The sequence below is a fragment of the Solanum dulcamara genome, chromosome 1, assembly GCF_947179165.1.
Source record: "Solanum dulcamara chromosome 1, daSolDulc1.2, whole genome shotgun sequence".
NCBI lineage: Eukaryota > Viridiplantae > Streptophyta > Magnoliopsida > Solanales > Solanaceae > Solanum > Solanum dulcamara.
Genome location: NC_077237.1, coordinates 8873186 through 8893958, shown reverse-complemented (window position 1 = coordinate 8893958; position 20773 = coordinate 8873186). Strand labels below are relative to the sequence as shown.

Below are 20773 nucleotides of genomic sequence, written 5' to 3'. Positions count from 1 at the left end.
CAACTGCTTATTTATAAAAATAACTTTCAGCACTTCAAAGTTCTAAAAGCACTTCATACATAAAAATTACTTTTTTTTAAGCCCATCCAAACGGGCTCATAATATTTCTCATCCATCTCCAATCTCACAACATAAGAAGGAAACAGTGGCATATGCAGAGGGGGGTCACCCGATTTACGTGAACCCATGCTCCCCTCTCGAGATCATATATAGTAATATTATATTTTTTAAAAAATATTTGAATATAGATATTTGAACCCACACTTGAAGTATCATATAATGCAAGATTCGATGCACCTCTCTAAATGAGGTTAAAAATTTGAATCTTATATATATATATATATATATATATATATATATATATATATATCTCATTTTATTTTTCTTTCTAAAGTTAGGTAACACTTTTCTAATTAGTTATTGGTAGCACTTGAGTTTTAACTAATATTTTTTTTTATTTTGCTTTAATCTTTTAAAATTTTCAAGTTTGTCACATTAGAAATTACTAATATTTTTAGCACTGTAAAATTTGTATGTAATTAAACTAAATGTGTATATTAAAACTAGCAGTACTTATGATATAATATACAATCAATGGGCTCAACTAATCTCAACACCTTCGACATGGAAACAATCTCTCTATCTCAATGAGGTAGTCGTAAGATCTACATATATCCTATTCCCCACACCCTTCTTGTGGAATTATAATGGATATGTTGTTCTTATTGTATAAAAAGAACTACTATTTGAAATAAATAAAAATTAGTTTTGGACCTATAATTTTAAATTTAACCAATTTTTAGTAATAAAAATTTAAATGTCAAATCGATTAGATTTATATTTTAGATTCACCTTTTGTAATAGTGGACCCATCCCCTCGAAATTTTGAATGTGCCTTTGGAAGGAAAAGTATAGTCGTCTTTTATTCATCTATAAAATCCATTTATTTTGTAGTTGTATATAGTCTCGGATCTATAAAGCCCAACAAGACGAAACATTTTTGGCGCGAACAATTACAAGTCTCTTTTAAACATCCCCGCCATTACAGAGCCAAAAAAAAAAAAGAGCAGCTCAGCGAAGATAGAGAGTAAAGTTAAAAAGCCCTAAATCCTCACAACTGCAAATTTTACAGCAATAGATCATCAATTGAATGGGCAAGAACGATAGCCAGAACCAATTAATAGAGGCAAAGAGAGCTTACAAGAGTGCCAAAGCAGAGGGAAACCGAACGGAGGAGGCGAGATGGGCAAATTTGATCGGCGACATTCTCAAAAACCGAGGAGAGTACGTAGAAGCGCTTCGTTGGCTCCGAATCGACTACGAAATCTCGCTTAACTATTTGCCCGAGAAGCAGCTTCTTCCGTCCTGTCAATCCCTTGGTGAAGTCTATCTCCGCCTTCAGGACTACAAACACGCCCTCACTTTCCAGGTAAACATGCTTAGTGATTATATATACCCTCAATATAAAGAATTTTAACAGTTTAGCTTAGCTGGTTGTAGCAAGTTATTTTGTTTTTTTTAGATTACCAATATAAAATTATTCGAAATGTTGAACATAAACTTTATGATTTAAATAGAAGAAAATAACTCTGAAAAGATCTTGCATTTTATTTTTAACATCTGTTTAATGGGTAGCAAAACCAATTGACTAACATGGACAGTTACCAATAAGTGAATTTTCAATGAATTGATTGTGCAATATTTTAATGGCACATAAAATGTAAACTGATTAGAAACATAGTTAAACTTTTATTGGAGAAACATTGCCAAGCTTGATTATCTATGTAGATGTCTAATTGGTTGCTTCGGGGACTCCTATTAATTAGAAAAAAATGCATTAGCTGCAAGCCTCATAAGAATATTTGGGTTGCTGGGGATGAAGTGTTAAGGACATAAATCATTATATTTCTGTAGTTTACTTTGACAAACACAATTCGATTGGTTGAGAATAGTCAATGAAGTGGGTTGAACACTACGAGGTCTTAGATTCAAATCTTAGTAGAGACAAAACACTGGGTGATTTCTTCTCATCTGTTCTACCCTTGGTGGACAAAGTTACAAGGTACCTGTTGCTGGTGGTAGGTGATAGGTTTCCGTGGAGTTAGTCGAGGTGCACACAATCTTGCACGACACAGGGTTATCAAAAAAGAATGGAAGAAAAATGGTCGAGAATAAAGGCCATAGCTAGAGGAACCCAAGATGGATTTGCTGGTTGTACAGTTGGTCTAAGGGTCAAATCCCATCAAAGCGTGAGTGTAGGTCAGATTGCAACAAGTTATTGTCTGCTTAAAAGAAAAGTTTTGAAATTTGCTTCAGTTTTGTTGTGCATGGGAACTTCTCTAACTCTTGAATTAAAAAGCTGCACTAAATGGTGATGCATTATGCTTCATTGGATTGTACATTTGTGAAGTTATAGTTTGTAATGCTAATGACATTTCAGTGGGCTTAAGCTCTAATATCTTTTTTTTTTCTTTCAATATAGTCGGTTACTTAGTTAAGGATTATTTTCTTGTTTCCTTAATATTGGTTAATGGTTATACCAGCGTCTGTAGATCCAACAGAGGAGTTCACTTTTTTCAGTACAACTACCTGTGGAATCATTACGTTAACCATATGAAATCATATGATTGATGCTGATTTTGTATCACGTTCTTTTCCTGTATAGTTTGGCCTTATAAAGTTAAACTTTAGCATTAAAATCTAAATTTTCAAGCATTTACGTTCACTTGTTGACTCGGAACTTGATTGTCTGTCACTCGATGTCTGACATATTTTTGGATTTCAATATGCTATTGGAATTATTTGAATCTTTTCAGTGTATGATTGGGCAACTTTGTCATTTGTCATTTGTCACCTCCTTAGGCATCCAATTTTGTTCTCATGATATGCATATGGTGCTTTGTTCGTGCTTTTCGGATGCTGGACTGATTTCTCTCCTGCCTCTCTAATATTCATATTTGGTGAACCTCTCATGGTCACTCTTATAAATCTGCTATTTGGATGGCAAATTCCGGATCTAATACGTTTCATGAGAAAGATAAATCTTAAGAGTTAAATTAGCTCATCATTGATCAAGCACTGTATTTCTTCGTGCTGTCATCAAACTAAACTGACCTATAAACTATTTCTATATATTTTCCCAAGAAAAGAAATGTTTAGTTGTTTTCTTCTTCTCATCTTGACCTTTGCCCCCCTTTTCTTTGAAAATACCTATTTCTGGTTTTGTATTATTCTTCACATAAAACATCAATTTTCGAACAATTATGTTTGCACCGCAAATGTTTCATTTGTTTGTCGTCAATACTTATCATTTGTATGGTACAGAAAAAGCATTTAGAGCTTGCCAAGGATGAAAATGACCTTGTTGAGCAGCAAAGAGCCAGCACTCAACTGGGAAGAACATATCATGAAATTTTTCTGAAGTCGGAGGATGACCATGATTCAGTTCGGAATGCTAGAAAGTATTTCAAATTGTCACTGGATCTTGCTAAAACTCTGAAGAAGAATTTACAATCGAGCAAACATTCTTTTGTGAAGGAATACATTGATGCCTACAACAACATTGGTATGCTTGAAGTTGATCTTGATAACTTGGAAGAAGCTGAAAGAATTCTCAGTAAAGGATTAGATATCTGTGATGCAGAAGAGGTAAGTGAGGATGATGATGGGCGTAGCAGGCTCCATCATAACCTTGGAAATGTTTACACTGAGCTAAGAAATTGGAATAAAGCACGGGAGCACATTGAGAAAGATATTACCATTTGTCATAGGATAGGGCACTGTCAAGGGGAGGCAAAGGGATATATAAATCTTGGGGAGTTGCATTACAGGATTCAAAAGTATGACGAGGCCATGAAATGTTATGAATGGGCTCTCAAACTGGCAAAGTCCATGGAAGATGAAGATGCTTTGATAAGTCAAGCCAATCAAAACATTGAAATAGTGAAAGAAGCATGCAAGGTAATGGATGAGATAAAAATAGGAGAACAAAGTCTCAAAAAGCTTGCAAGGGAAATGGAAATAGTTAGAGGAACAGAGGGTGAGAGGAAGTGCCTGCTGCAACAAAATTCAGCACTTGATCGTCTCATCGAGAAATCTAGTGCAATCTTTGCATGGGTAAAAGTACGTATTTCTCTCCATGCCTTCTTGCTTTTGTTTCAACTACCAGTTAACTTGCTAGCTTCTTTCCATGATTTGTTTTCATCATCCCATATCATGCTTCCAAACCCGATTCTGTCTTGGCAAAAAATATGGATCTTTTGCTTGACGAGCTTGTGTCGATCAGTACCTCCTCTGCTCTATTAATCCTTCTTTTACACGCATATCCTTTTTTCTTGCTTAATCAATTTCTAAGAAAGATTAGTTAGTGGCAGTCATTTCAATGTGTTTCTTTGGCCAAAAAGAACTGATTTAATTTCCAAAATCCCAAACAGTAACTTTTAAAATCTATCTCAATAGATTGAGGTATATGAAGGAACTGAGGTTTAGTTTGGAAGCACCATTTATGTTTTTAATCTCTTTTCTGGACCTCAGAGTGTAAAGGTTCTAAATATTTTTGTGATGGTTTAAAGACTGGAGCGTAGAGTTCCAACACATGCGTGGAACCAATATATCTCATTTCTTCTACTTCTTCCTGTTTTCTTTTCATTTTATACATTGGATGCATATCATTAATCAAAGGAGTTTCTCGATGATAGAAATGTGACAACAATAATGTTTTTTTGTTTGACTGGTTGTATTCATCTAACAAATTGGAAGTTGTGTAATTTGGTACCTTGATTCTTGTAGCATCGTATATATGCCAAAAAGAAGAAGCAGATAGCAAGTGAGCTCTGTGACAAAGAGAAATTAAGCGACTCATTTCTAGCCATTGGAGAATCACACCAGAAGCTTAGGAAGTTTGACAAAGCTCTTAAATGGTACAACAAGAGCTTGGATACATACATATCAATTGGAAATTTGGAGGTAATCTTGTTATGCTTAACAATCATATCCGCAATCTCACGTTCATTATTATTCATGAAAGGTGCCTGAGATACTATGATTATATTGGGATGTATGCACTTGGGACTTGTTGGAAAGTGGAATATCTACAAAAAATGACTTATCTCTCTTTGGGTATTTAGTAATCTCTTCTTTAACACATTTATAGTGATTTCAGGGACAAGCACTAGCAAAGATCAATATTGGAAATGTACTGGATTCTAATGGTAATTGGGGAGGTGCTTTGACTGCTTTTGAAGAGGGTTACAGGTAACCATATTTATTGTCACTATCTCAATCTTGTGCTGAACGGGTGGTATCCAGCACACAAGTCAAATGTGCTTGGCTGCAAGAGTTTAGATGCCCGACTGGAACTAAATTTCTCATGCGGGATTATATGGTGTCTAAAGCTTGATATGTTGTGTTCTCAATGTACTTTTTCAGTAAAATGTATCTCTGTGTGTGGTCTCTCTTCCTCTTTTTTGATAAAGTAAAAGATTATCATTGCATGGATACCCAACGAAAATGATGCAATCCTTAAGTAGTTCATATATTCTGTTCATTTTTTTCATACTCCAAATGGTATCCTCCAAATGGAAACCTCTTTCCTCTGTTATACATTCCTTTGTCAATAGTACTATTTTTCTTCAAAATTTGTGTGCACAACTGCACATCATCCCTGAAGTATCTCAAACCTACAAGTCCACTTTCCTTTAAACTACCATATAATGTCAACTCTAATTTTAATATCTTCCTACTCAAACTAAGTCTGTGATTTGGGATGCCAGGTGTGTTAATACTTCTATGGGCACTGTCTTTTCCCTATTCTCCATTTCTGTGTGCTGACTTGATGGCATACAAGTAGCTTTACTTGAAAAACAGACAAAATGAAAAGCTGTAATGAAGAAAGCTAAAGATTCTAGAACAAAAAATGGTTAACAACCTAATTCATCAATACTTTGTCCTTCTAATATCTGCCAACTATGTTATCATTTTGCAGGATTGCCATTCAGGCCAAGAAGCCCTCGATTCAGTTGTCTGCTCTAGAAAATATGCACTATAGTCAGATGATCAGGTTTGATAACGTGGAAGAGGCCAGGTAAAATGCTTCTACTCCAGAAATCCTTGGATTTTGGTTCATCAGTAACATGTTACTGAAAAGTAAACATCTAGATCTTTTTGTCTTGTGCATAGTCTTCATGTTGAATATCACTGATTATTAGGTCTTTTGTTAGTAATAAGGATGAAACATTACAGGAGGTTGCAGTCGTCAATTGACAAATTGAAGCAGTCAAAAATTGGAGATCTTGAAGCACAATATGTTGCAGGGGACTGCTGTTCTGAAAGTGAAACAGAGGTTGGCAACCAATCGCCAATCACGTCATATGATAGCATTTCACCAAAGACAACTAAGTTGGAGAAATCAAAATCTCATGGCAGCAAAGATGAATTCGAGGATCTGCCTTTGATATCACTAATCCGTCCCAAGAAGAATCTATCTAAGCTGAAATCAGCTTATGTAGAAACAACTATTGCTTCTACTGAGCTACCTGATTCTTCTTCCCTGAGCATGTCAAGACCTGCTGGTAGTCAAACAGTTGGCCGCAAACGTGTCCGCCTTATTCTCTCTGATGACGAAGATGATAATGAGGATGTATACAGCTCCAGCAGGATTATTTCTACTCCTCTAGAGGGTGAAATAGGTAATTGCTCAAGAAGAACCTCTCACAAGTGCTCTGTAGAAACTGTTGCTACTTATGATGAGTGTGAGTTGGTCTGCAGCTACTAGTAAAGTTTTTATCATGAAAGAAATAGAACACTGATCAGTATTTGGGTAAATTTGCAGTTAAAGACATAAAACATCGCTGTAGTCCATCTCATGGACTGAAGGTATTCAAATTTTTACAAGAATTTGAAGATAGAATTTGATCAAGTACTTCTTATTAACAAGAAAGTTGATTGTCTGGCAGGAAGTTTCACCAGTTGGTTCAAGATGTGTTCTCAGTGCTTGTACCCCTATGAATCTTGAAGAAAGTACTTGCTCTGACAAATGTAGGACCCCTGACTTAGGTTTAAGGGACGACAAGGATTTCACATATTCAAGCACAAAAAGTTCTGCTCCAAAGTTTAGTTTTGGAGCTTGTGGCAGAGAATTGGATGCAGATGTTTCTGGCTATGACAGTATTTCTGATCTCACTCTGCATGCTTGTGGTGAACATTGTGTGAGTGTAACTTAAGCCTTAAGATATTACATACTGGCCATTATTGTTAATACAAAAAGTTAAATCCCAAGTCAGTTTATATGTTTCTGTTTTCACCTATAGTTAGTGATGCAATTCGGTAATTACGCCATTGACCCATCACATGTACAACAATAGATCTTTTTGGTTCATTTTAGGAAACATTATCAAACATTAACATATCTATTGCAATACTGTTATTACACATTTACACTGCAATAATTGACTATCTCTCTTACTTGATGTGTTTAACAGCAACATATTCTCTTCAGAATCGGCAACAATGTAGTACATGTAAAATGGGATTCAGGTAATGCTGGCACATCACGCAGCTTAGAGCAGATGAAGGTTGAGGTAGCATGCTTGTACTATTTACAGCTCTCAACTGAGGAGAGATCTAAAGGTAGGGACTAAGTTTCAGTTTGTAGTTAGTCTCACACTCTCACCTTCTCAAATTGTTGTTTTATTACTTTTCACGAGGCATCAACCAGTATTCATTAAAGAACAAGAAGACATAGCTACTGAAACTCATGAATGTTCCATTGCTTTGCAAAATGAGCATTTTGAATACAACATTAATGCATCCAAATATCTTTTTTATTTTAAGGTTTATTATTGCTCTTAATGCTACTGCTGTGGCTGCTCCTATTATCAGTATGAGAACTACTAAGATTTTCTAAAATGCCATAGAGCAGCGAAAAAGTCGGATTTTCATATACTTTGCTATCAGAAATTGTTTAAGGAGCCTTGATAAAGGTTGATACAGTGTTGCAGAAAGTGTTCAAATGATCTGCTCTATCTGTTGAATGTATTTGTATAAAATTGCTGTGAATTGCAGACAATCTCCGGATAAGTTTGTTTTATTTTTTGTCTTGGCATCACATGTCAGTCATCTGATATAGATTAGTTTCTTCATAGGCCTAGTGCCAGTCATCCAACATATGATGCATGAAGGAAGAGTTATAGAATCATTAGAAGCAGTTAATATCCTAAAAGATAATATGTCTGGGAAGGCATGCATTGAAGTTTCAATTGATGGTATGTTTCTTCTGATCTTTTCCTTCTTGGATACTCATTTTCTCGTTCTTTAATTTTGTGTTTATGTAATATCCTTATTGCTACTTTTCAAATCGCTACTAGCTTCCTCCTGGTTGAAAGAGTAAACTCTATTGTGTTTTTAATTCCCTAAAGCTGTTGTTAGAATAAGAATAGGTATATACAATCCTACTTAGCCTCTGATAGAAATGCAAGGTAAAATTGCGTACAATAGACTCTTGTGGTTGGGCCCTTCCCCGGACCCTGCGTATAGCGGGAGCTTAGTGCACCAGGACTCCTACTTAGAATAGGAATAGAAATAGTAAATAGTATCCTACTTGGTAAAAGATTGTATTATAGTGTCAATAAATAGGATGTTTGTGTAATAATGTAGATACACAATTCAATAATATCTTTCTCTTATATTTCTCACATGGTATCAGAGCTTCAATGATCTTGGTAGAAAATCAAAAAAAGCTTTCGCTGCCGGCGGGCGGCTATGACCATATATGCCACCTGGCCATTGGTTATGTTAACAAAAGTAGGCCAACGATATATGCATGAACCCCAAATTTAGGGGAAGAAAACATAGTTAGAAGGGTTACCATGCGTCAATTTTCGATGACTTTCTAGGATTGTTTTGTGTCAACCTCATATCCATTAGTGTTTGTGTAGCACTGTGCATCATTTCGGTGACTACTTTCTCATATGTGATTTGTGTAGCACCGTGCATCATTCCGGTGACTACTTTCTCATATCTTATTTGTGTAGCACCGTATCATTTTTTCAGTGCTACTTTTTCATATCCGATTTGTGTAGCATCGTACCGTTTTTCCAGTGACTACTATCTTGTTTGTGTAGTGTCGTGCCATCATTCCGATCCAATCTATATAATTGCTCTTTTTTAGTAGGGTCGTGCCATCAATCCGATCTTACCCATATAACTTCTATTTTTTAGTAGGGTCGTGACACCATTCCGACCCTACCCATATGATTTTATTTCTCAGATTATGACCACTTTCAACCATCAAATTTAATACTCCGACGCATGAGTATGTTTCGACTAGTTTTTTGTGACTTTCTTGTTTAATGTCGACTCGTCTATTGATTCCAAGATGATCCATATATTTTATACCAGATTTTGAGCACTTTCTGGCAACCGCTGCACTATGAAGAAGTCTACATGGAGCAACCACCTAGTTTTGTTGCTCGGGGGAATCTGGTAGCCTTGCATGTCGATTGTGTAAGTCACTCTATGGTCTGAAACAGTCTTCTCAAGTTTGGTTTGGAAAGTTCAACATCGCAATTTAAGAATCTATCACTCTATGTTTTATCGACATTATGCATCAAATCCAGTATTTCATGAGAAGATCAAGCACATTGAGATTGATTGGCATTATGCATCAAATTCAACATTTCATGAAAAGACTGAGCACATTGAGATTGTTTGTCATTATGAAGTCGAGTGATCAACTTGTAGATAGCTCACCAAGCCTCTCAACGTCCTCGTATTAATATATTTGTAACAAGCGAAGTACATATGACTTGTATGCACTAGCTTGAGGGGAGTGTAAGAATAGGAATAAGTATATACAATCCTAGTTAGAATAAGAATAAGAATAAGAATATGAATATGAATAGTAATAGGAATAGAAATAGTAAATAGTATCCTACTTAGTAAATGATTGTATTGTAGTGTCTATAAATAGGATCTCCGTGTAATAATGTAGATACACAATTTAATACTCCCTCCGTTTCAAAAAGAATGACCTCCTTTCCTTTTTAATCTGTTTAAAAAAGAATGACCCCTTTCTTTTTTTGGTAAAATTTTAATTTCAACTTTCCACGTGGCATGTTTAAGGCCACAAGATTAAAGAGTATTTTAATGCATTTGACATAATTTTAATTTAGGACCACAAGATGGAAAAGTCTAATTTGTTTTCTTAAACTCCGTGTCAAGTCAAACTAGGCCATTCTTTTTGAAATGGAGGGAGTAATATTTTTCTCCTATATTTCTCACATGAATAAAAAACTTGTTAAGGAAACGAAGATGACTTGAAATTAGTGCAAGATGAAATTTTGGAGAAGTGGTATAGTAGTGGTAATTTTTTTGTGTACTAATAAATACCATCCTACTAGGCCCTTTATCACAATATACCAAAGTAATTAGTACTCCCTCCATTTTAATTTGTTTGGCTTATTTTGACTTGATACGGAGTTTAAGAAAATAAAGAAGGCTTTTGAATCTTGTGGGCTTAAATTAAAGATATGTCAAATGTACCAGAATTCCCATTAATCTTGGGGTCTTAAACAAGCCACGTGGAAAGTTGAAATTAAAGAGTTGCTAAAAGTGAAAGAGTCATTCTTTTTGAAACGGTCTAAAAAGGAAAATAGTCAAACAAATTCAAACGGAGGGAGTAATTACATAGAGAATCCTACATATATATATACATCCTATATCAAGCATAGTAAGAATAGAAAACTAGGGGCAACAATGTTATATGGGTTAGCGTTAAGCAACAACTCGTTCCTATAAATAGGCGACTGTAATCCGTGCTACCATTACTCTAGTTGTCCTTCCATATAGTGAAGTTTGTGCCATCAAACAGTCAATACAGACAAGGACTTGGTCATCATCTCATTGTGGCAGTCTTCGTGATGCCAAATATCGCTTTTAGGTAGCTGGAAATGTATAAAGGAGAAATAATATATTGGTTTGAAACACATGAATGTACTCTTCCCTAATAGAGATATATGCTTTCCCTGCTCTTGAGATTGCTATGGAATTAATGCAAATCACTATAATGGCTATGTCAAGTCTTAAGAAATTTATTCAACTAAAGGATAAATTTAACTTGTAAAACAAGAAAAGGGACTTGATCTCTTGAAAGATGAAGTCTTTTTGGGAGCTGATTTGGAAAGAAAAAAGCAAGAAAAAACTTGTTGGCTATTTTCAGATTTTGAAATTTACAAAGCCATGACATTTATATCCCCTACATTTTAAGCTTCAAATTTGTCATCAGCAGTATGGGTTCCAAAACATCTCATGAAACTGTACATTGATTGCTGCGAGGAGCTGTCTCAGCCACCGATCTTGAAGGTTCTTAAGAGGCTGTACAATCAAGAGGTAAGATACAAATTTAATTACATTTCCAACAATACTTTAGCTTTTGTTTCTAAGATGTCAGAGCTTTTGTGGAGCGTTCATATTCATTAACAAGTTATTAGCTTGTCAAGAAGTTGATATAAACATCTCAGAACTAATTTTTTTTTTGAGTTGGGGTCTTCTGTTAGCATGATTTTGTAAATTAGAACCAAACCTAGTTCTCTTCTACCAGTCACTTTTCTCCATCCTCTGCTTTATCTAATAGCCATGATGCAGTACTCTTGGTCAAAATTGTAAACCAGGCAAGGAGCAACTAGATTGATCTTTAAATGTCTTGATTTATTTGTCAAGCTCTTTTATACTGCTGTTCAACTTTCATTTCTTTTTCATAATTGGTTGACTGAATGCATCATATATTCTATGAATTTCCTTATCACTTGGCATTGATAATCTTCATTTGGATGTGTTATGTAAAGATATGTCACTTGGCCTAACTCAATTCCAAAAGCTCGCTCAAGATGGGAGGATTGCCTAAGACCATGTAAGCAGACCACCAGTTCATTACCCCAACCAATGTGGGACTTTAACCCACTATAATATCCCCCTTCACGTCCGGATCCAACTGGAGCGTGGACCGGGAGACCAAACGGGGATGGACATGACTCTGATACCATGTAAAGATATGGCACCTGGGCCTAACTTGCCCCATGAGCTAGCTTTTGGGGATGAGTTAGGTCCAAGTGTCATATCTTTATATGTTACAACACCATAACCAGTGTAATCCCATAGGGGTCTGCAGAGGGTATGATGTACACAAATCTTACCTCTACTTTTTATGGGGTAGATAAGTTGTTTCTAAAAGACCTTTAGCTCAAAAGAAAAACTTTCGAATTAGGTTGCATAAAAAAATGACAGTATGATAAAAAGCAAATGAAGCAACAGATAGTAATACAATACGAAGCTAAGCGATTACGAGATAATACTACTAATAAGAAGGGGAGGAGAGGCTAGCCCTACCTCTCCCATATAAAGTGCGACAACACTCAACCACCTACTAACGTTCTACTCTAATCCTCAACTTCCATACCTTTATATCTAGGGTCATGTCCTCGGTAAGATGGAGTTGTGCCATGTCCTGTCTAATCATATCTCCCCAATTCTTCTTTGACCTACCCTACGTCTCCTAACTCCTGCTACAACCAACCTTTCACACCTCCTTATTGGCGCATCCACGCACCTCCTCCTTACATACCTGAATTATCTTAGTTTCGCTTCCCTCATCTTATCCGCCATGAAGGCCCCTCCCACCTTGTCTTGTATAGCTTTGTTCATAATCATCTCTCCTAGTATGCCGCACATCCTCCTAAGCATCCTCATCTCTGCTACATTCAGCTTTTGAATGTGAGCGTTCTTGACTAGCAAGCACTCTGTCCCATGATAACAATGTTGGTCTAATCACCACTCTATAGAATTTACCTTTTAAGCCTTGACGACACATTTTAATAGCACAATATCCCAGATGCAAGCTTGCATTTCACCCATCCCGCTCCATTTGAACATGCTCTCATCCAAAAGAGAAAAATAAACACATTATTTTGAAATATATCTAAAATAGTTGCTGAAGTTCGTCGAGGACAGGCTAGCTGTTTTTTTTCTTCAAGATTTTACATAAGTATTAAGTGATCTGAATCAGTAAAACCTTTACATGCATTTGAAGTTTAAACTTTTGGAGGTCAGAAGTTTAGCCAATAAGAGATGATGAAGTAAATTGGAAATGCCTAAATTAGAATAATTAAGTCAAGCACTGGAATAGGTGTTCTATCTGTATATATGTATGTCCGTGTAAATATGCACACAGGTGCATCTTAGATTTAGAATTTTGGTTAGTAGAACTATAGAATAAAAGATTGTTTGTGCAGTTTTTAATCTTTCGGTTATTTGTGCTTGACCTGCTACAATCTTAGTGGATGGCCTAGTCTTCCTTTTGTTGATGATGGAATGCTGGTGTATTCCACCTCAAAAGCAAGGCTGTAAGCTTTAGGTTTTGACTGGTGGGTGGGTGGGGTTATGGGGAAGGAAAGGGAGATAATATATGTGTTTAAAATGAGAGATGTTGGAGGTTCATGCAGAGGAGGTGGTACTTTAGCTTGTTTGATTGGAATGAAACCTTGTTTATTGGTTTGGCTGGACCAAAGATGAGGTCCTATTTTGCTCTCCCGCTCACCTCAAGTATGAAATGACATACATTGCAGTTTTCTTCTGCTAATAAATGGGATACTCAATGTCATACAAGTGAAAAATATTATTGACAATTAGCTGTTTCAATATCCCAGACAAACTTAATATCTTAAAGTGAGGAGCTGGACATGATTTTTTTGGGCAGAGACGTAAACGCAATTTTAGCAATCATATTTTAATCAGAGCAAGAAAATGAATGTGTTTACAGAACCCCCTAATCATTAGTCTGATTGCTTCTTTTTATATATGTTTACCAGGTGTCGGAGGATGAAGTCATCGTGTCTGATTGTGAACTGCAAGATATATCAGTAGCACCATTAATCAATGCCCTCTATGTACACAAAACTTTTGCTGTCTTAGACCTTTCACACAATCTGTTAGGTAACAATCATATGGCCAAGGTCTTTCTTCATACTGCTACCCGAAAAGTGCACCCCAATTTGCTATTTATGATTATCAAATAGCTTGATTCCTAACCATTATCATTTCTGTGAAATATAAGGTCACCTTTTTGCTATTCCTTTTTCTAATCTTGGCAATATACCAGGAAATGGAACAATAGAGAAGCTTAAGCAAGTATTCACTGCATCAGGGCAAAAATATGGTGGTTTGACCTTGGATTTGCATTGTAATCGACTTGGTTCAACTGCCTTGTTCCAGGTTTTACTAAATAACTTAGAACTTTGAATATTACTTTTCTTTGCCTCTTCCTTAAATGTGATGAACAATATACTCATGAATTGTGCACAACACAGCCATGTTCATGCTGAAAATATCATGCTCTGAGTGAAGCGGTTAATGTAGCATTTTCTTGTTATTCAAGTCAGAACAAATATGACATCTTCTGTAGCTTAAAATACTAACTTCCAACTCCATGAATATATTGTAAGAGTTTTGACATTTTAAAGCTTGCCTTCCTCAAGGCAAATTTCCAACAATCATTTTTTATTACATGTTACAAAGATTAGGATAATGTGCTTATTACGTATTAAGATGATCAAAGGAGGGTATAATGACATTTCTTCGTCTACTTTTCTCATACAATCAATAAGAGGATTTTCTTTTCCGTTGTTTTATCTATGCTGTTCCATATAAACAACTTTCATCTGATATTGATTCAGATCCAAATAAAGTAATATGTAGTCTTTCCCTTCAAGATAGCTATTGAGAAAAACATTTTTAATAGCCAGTTGCTGCAGACCCTAGTCAAGATTAACCGTCAAGGATAGCAAAACCAGAATAGGGCATTTTGCAACAGGAGCAAATGTTTCATGATAATCACTCCCATAAGTTTTTGTGGAACATTTTGCTACTAGTCTTGACTTATGCGGGAAAATATTGCCATCTAATCCTGTATTTAAAGTGAAGATTGACTTACATCCCACAGGATGTTTTCCCTGAGGAGGCTGAGTTAGTTATCAAGTACTACTATTTTTTTTCTTCTGTAAAAAAAGTACTATTCTTTTGTAGCTTGAAATTCTTCATTCACAATTTCCCTCTTGTTAGGCTGTTGTAGATCTTGTATCTGCTAAGAAAATCTTATATTGTTCAGATTAGTTGTCGAAGTTTATAGATGGGACAACTTCTTATTGGTGACGAAGTGTAAAATATAGTCCCGAGTACAGGCTTCGGTTCCCTTTCTTTGTGCAATAAGAATACAAAGCTCATTAATTAAATAATTTTTTTGTAGAGAACAGTGTTATCAAAAGCGAAAAGTGCAAAAAAGCTCTAAGGTCCGTTGGTGCTTTAAGCCTGATATGCATTTAACGTGTGTGCTTTAATGAAAAAGGCTCAATGGAGAATAAATGCAAATATATATGTTTAGTCCGGGATTAATAATTATTAGCATGAATAACAGATACTCTATATGGACAAAGAAACTGAAAAAAACATTAAGTGAAAGATTAATTGTTTAGTATTGCCTCTTCATGAAGCACTCATTGGTTGGAAAAATTATGTCTTAGAGCCTTGATGACGACACTGAAGCGCACATTAAGCGAAGCACAACGCTCAACATGTTTTGAGTTTTGCTTCAGGGTTTAAGTGCGCCTTTGACAACACTGGTAGAGAATAAGAATATGTGTTACCTCGAATATCTTCCCTCGTAGTTGGACTCTAGATCTTTTCATGGAAATGTGTATTGCATTAGGATCCTTCTGACGTCTGGAGCAAACTTTAGGTTCCTTGTTCTGTTACTTAGGACCAGGAGTAGGACGAGAGCGGTTACTGTGCACCCTTTGAGACGTGTTTGAACCTCAAATGTAGAGAATTATTTGGGTGGTGTTGTCACAAGAGTGATGGGAATCCCAAAATTTATAGGTTTTTTCGACACAGTGGCTTCTTTCCATGATCAGTTTTGGGATAAAGATACATTCTTTATGAATGTTGAATTCATGGTTTTGCAAGTACTTCGTGCATAAGGAGAGTACTATTTGTAATCCTTTTGGAGGGGAAGTAATCTAGGAAGAGATATTTGAGTATTTGACTGATATTGGATCGAATCTTGATGGGAGTGAACATGAAAATAGCAAAACACCTGAGTGCTTTTAGGGTATTATTTGTAACGACTCAATTTGGGGAAAACTTCTATAGAACGACTGGCCTGGTGAATTGAATCTCTAGTTTTTTTGAGGGCTTTATTGATTTGGTAAGTTGCTGTTAAGATAGCCTCCCTCGATAACTGATTTGGATCATTACTGGTTCATGATTGATCTAACTATCTCAAAAATCCCCCCCCCCCCCACGCCCACCCACCCACCCACACAGAGATATTCCATTCGGGTATTGCACTAGAACTTTGATGAACAATTCCACTTTTCAGAAGATAATTCCTAAGATTTAAAATTGAAATATTCTTTGCCATTATTTGTTTTTGAGGCATGAAATTGATCCTGAATCATTTGTAGAAGTTTCAGAATATGAATAGACTCTGAATTATCTCTCATGAGAAACTCTTAGGCAATTCCAGGTATGGTCTTTTATGCTTCAGATGGCAGAAAAATATGTAATGCGGACAATGTTAGTTGTGTAGACAGATTTGTAACTTAGGTGGCACCTAAACTGTTTTATTTAATCGGATCCTGAGGGAGACACAGTAAAGTCACTCATGATTTGAGATCATCAACATACCAGACTTTTGTGATCTTTTCTTTTGTTTGCAGTTTAGCTAATGAAAGACAACATTCTGAATTGATCCAGTAGAATCTGATTGTACTAATTTACAGATTTGTGAATGCCATGTTCTATATGCCCGATTGGAAGTACTCAACTTATCTGGGAACCGTTTAACTGATGCATGTGCATCATATCTTTCAACTCTCTTGCAGAATTGCAAAGGTATGGAGATTCCCGCTCTTGTATATTTTAAAAAGTTTCAAGCTATCATCTAGTTGCTTTTCATGAAGTGAGTATGCTATAGTATCCCGTTATGCATGAATTGGATGAGTGCTTGATTAGCTTAAAACTGGCAAGATATTGAGTAGGCTCCTTATTTAACGGCTCGTTACAGGTTCTTCCAGTTGCAGTGTTCATCAGCTTATTCTCACATAGCTCTTCTTCTGCAGCTCTTTATAGTTTAAATATTGAACAATGTTCAATCACATCCAGAACAATTCAAAAGGTTGCTGACTCACTGACTTCTGGATCAGTGCTTACACATCTTTCTTTAGGTACTCATAATTGTCTATTTGAACGATAGTTTGAAAGAATGTTTCCTTTTCGATGCATTACTTATTTGTCTCAATCTTTCATTGTATAGGACACAACCACCCAATAGCTGCAAATGCCGTGATAAATCTTTTGGTTACACTAACCAACTTAAAGAGGTAAGTCCTTGAACTTCGTTGAATTGCTTTATTCCTCTTTATACATAGTAAAAACTCAAGATTGCTTCAAGTATTACGAAGTGCATGATCTAGTATTTCCTTTTGTAGATTTCAAGAGCTTAGTTTGAAGGGAATAAAGCTAAGCAAGCCTGTAATAGAGAGTCTTTGCCAACTTATCAAGAGCTCTTGCTTGTCTGGATTACTGCTTGGAAGCACTAGTATAGGGCCCGTAAGTGACTCATATTCCTTTTTACCTTTTTTATGTGGTCTTTAATTAAAACAAAGTCAAGTTTTGGAGCACGATAAAGTTGTCTCTGTGTGTTGGGTTTGAGCCGTGCAATCAGTTTACACATGTGTCAGGGTCGGCTGCCTACACAACACCCCTTAGGGTGCGATCCTTCCTTGGACACTGATTGTGGGATGCCTCGTGCACGGGGTTGCCTTTTTTTTTTCCTTCAAGTAAAATTGATAACACTGGAATGTCTCTGCAGGATGGAATGTTAAAATTGATGCAATCATTGTCCACAGAAAGTCGAGAACTAAAGCTTGACGTTTCATCTTGTGGTCTGACACCTGATTGCATTGTCAGATTAAATGCAGAAGTTTCTGTATTTAATAGCATAGTTGAGCTTGACCTTGGGGGTAATCAGCTCAAGCAAGAGGTCTGGTTCACTCTCTTATTATTCATTACTTCAGTTCCTTGCTTGTGTGTGCTTCTTGGAAAATGATACCTATCAGAAAAAGGGTTGAGTTGAAACATAGTTGATGCCCTTCCTTCTGATTATAATATGTGTCTGAACAATTGTAGTCATTGCAAAGGCTGGCGGGAGAAGACCAAAACAGTGAACAATGATGCCATAATTTTCATCTGAAAGAAGAGTGGACTACTAAAAGAGTCACCAAAAAAGAGATTAGTAAATTATAAAGACGGAAGACCATTGGTTGGGAAGCAGTATAAGGCTATTTTGTTTGTAGACAAAAACTACTTAGGTCTCTATGTACAAGAGGCTCCTTCTACATGAGTTTAGACTATCGTAAATAAGGAGAATTATTGAGTAAGAAAAATTGCTTAATTATGACAGAATTAGAAGAAATATGCTATACTTAAACCTTAAAACAGAGGATAGATCTATAACATTCTAATGTATAGCTGGATTAATTCTCGACTTCTGAAAATATGTATGTTGTGGAAAGCTTTATGCTCCCTCACCCGACCCCGGTATGGTAGAGTTCTCAATATTTAAACTTGGATTAGTTAACTTGGAATAGTCAACTACAATACTCTGATTTTTGCAATTTGAAAATGTGTAAACTGTGTATGAATGCAGGGTGGCAGGGCATTGGCAGCAGCAGTGAGTAATCCTCAGTGTTGTTTTCGAGTCCTACTATTACAGAAATGTCAACTGGGACTTCTTGGCATTCTTTGGATACTAAAGGGATTATCAGACAACTATTATCTGGAAGAGCTCAACGTGGCTGAAAATGCAGATCGAGAAGAAATTCATGCTTTACTACATGATTCATGCTCTCTCAATAAATGCTCAAATGTCTTCCAAACAGATATCAACCTTTTAGACCATACGTCTGAGGTATCTGCAGCTAATGCAAAAGAAGGTTGTCAAGAAGATTTATGTACAATTAATACAGATAATAATCTGCTTGAAGCTCCTGATAGTGAAGATGAGCAAGTGGAGGGAGATGCTATAGCGCGAGCTACAAATCAGAGTTGTATAAAGAATCATTTTGACTCAGAATCTGAGTACATTCAAGAGCTTTCGGTTGCTACTCAAATGGCAAAGAACTTGCAACTGTTAGATCTTAGTAATAACGGGTTCACGAAACAGCTGGCTGAAAGTTTGTCTGCTGCGTGGGCATCTAGTTCAAGAAGTGGTTCATCGAGGGGGCACATTGAAGATAATACAATTCATTTATCAGTGGAAGGAGTCAAGTGTTGCCATCTGAAGCCTTGCTGCAGAAGGATTTAAGTTATACGGATACACCTTCTAAGTAACATCTTATTAACTTGAATTAGATCTCATCGTTATAAGTAACTACTATCAGGTGTTTGTTGTAAGCTTAAGGACATTATATATTATTAAAGTATTGCATTATATTATAAATAAGAAGTACGAGTAAGAATAAAACTATTTTTTTGCATATATTTGTATATACATAAATTCTCTTAAAAATGTTAAAGGCGTCTTATTAAAAAAGTGAGGTTTAGGCCATTAACCTAATTGCCTGTTTGTTACATTACCATGTAAAAATTAGTGATATTGTCATAGACATCACTTGGAAGCCTCTCAAAGGTTACTAACTATTAAAACATAATAGTGAAATCTAAATTATAGTGTATATATAGAGAGAGCGCTTTTGGCAATTAGGTAGTTGTGATTAAGCCAAGGATATTCCATGGTCTTGATCTTGCAGATGAAATGCTAGATGATAAAGTCGTTAATCAGCAACTGTATCCGCGTGATTTCAGTTAGGATTAGTTTTTTTTATGCGCACATATAGTGTATTTTGCTACGTTTTGAAAGAAAATGTTGCTACATTTTGAAAGGAAAACAATCTCGCTATATTTTACAAAAAGGGCCACTAATAGCGCTACTAAAACTTTCTAATGTAAAATTGTACAAGCCCCAAAGCCAAACTTCTAAAACCTGAATGTAATCTAAAGTAAAAGAACCCTAAACTTTCTAATGCAAAATTCTATAAACCCTAGACCCTAATTTTGTAATTTAAATTCTAAATCCTAAATTTCTAATGTTAAGTTACATAACCTGATTTTTATTTATTTATTATGGCCAAGACCTTAACTTTTTAGTATAAAGTGGTAACATATATAACAAGAAAAAGAAATGAAAAGGTGTAGTAACCTGTCCTTAACCTTAAACCAAATAGATTCTAATGTAAAGTTGCATATTTTCAAGCCCTAAAATCATGGTGATTGATATTATGCAACTATTTGTGGAGGAATAAATGATGGGATGGGGTGAAAATTAAACAATAAGTAGATACTTTTGGGAAAGTTCTTAGTTTAAATTAAACACTCTCTTAAAGTAAGAAATAGAACTTTTCCTCTTTTTGATAATTTACCATCATCATTATTATTCCCACACTACCAACTTTACTTTTAATGACTTAAATCAAGCTATAATTCCCCCCCTCTCAAGTAGTTTGATATATATATATATATGATAGCGGAGTCGTAATTTCTAACGAGAAATTCTAAAATATGAAAAGATAAATATATGAATAAGTATTCTTATCTGACTCCGGCCTTGATTATATTCATAAATACCCTATGCATGATTTGTTTTGCATGTGCATATTACAAATGATAT

General features: G+C 35.6%; 1 protein-coding gene across 3 annotated transcripts; it reads left to right on the top strand.

Annotated features, from left to right (window-relative positions):
- Positions 1–999: 999 nt before the first annotated feature.
- LOC129901026 (protein TONSOKU) lies at positions 1000–19573 on the top strand. 3 transcript variants are annotated; one of them, XM_055976151.1, is made up of 19 exons: positions 1000–1429; positions 3325–4122; positions 4789–4965; positions 5162–5253; positions 5984–6082; positions 6241–6686; positions 6830–6873; positions 6954–7205; positions 7479–7626; positions 8142–8261; positions 11282–11385; positions 13860–13983; positions 14150–14262; positions 16827–16938; positions 17166–17270; positions 17360–17426; positions 17535–17655; positions 17918–18088; positions 18755–19573. In XM_055976151.1, exons 1-19 carry the CDS (start codon positions 1151–1153, stop codon positions 19409–19411), a joined length of 4029 nt encoding a protein of 1342 aa, XP_055832126.1. In that variant the 5' UTR covers positions 1000–1150; the 3' UTR covers positions 19412–19573. The 3 variants fall into 3 exon arrangements, with proteins under 3 accessions (XP_055832126.1, XP_055832118.1, XP_055832110.1); XM_055976143.1 differs by having other exon boundaries at positions 6241–6749; positions 11285–11385; XM_055976135.1 differs by having other exon boundaries at positions 6241–6749.
- The last annotated feature ends 1200 nt before the right edge of the window (positions 19574–20773 follow it).

Excerpts from the sequence above, each read along its gene's own strand:
- LOC129901026 (XM_055976135.1), top strand. The coding sequence starts at position 1,151 with ATGGGCAAGAACGATAGCCAGAACCAATTAATAGAGGCAAAGAGAGCT. Across the intron at positions 7,206-7,478 it reads ATGCTTGTGGTGAACATTGT|CAACATATTCTCTTCAGAAT; the intron begins GTGAGTGTAACT and ends TGTGTTTAACAG. Across the intron at positions 14,263-16,826 it reads GTTCAACTGCCTTGTTCCAG|ATTTGTGAATGCCATGTTCT; the intron begins GTTTTACTAAAT and ends ACTAATTTACAG.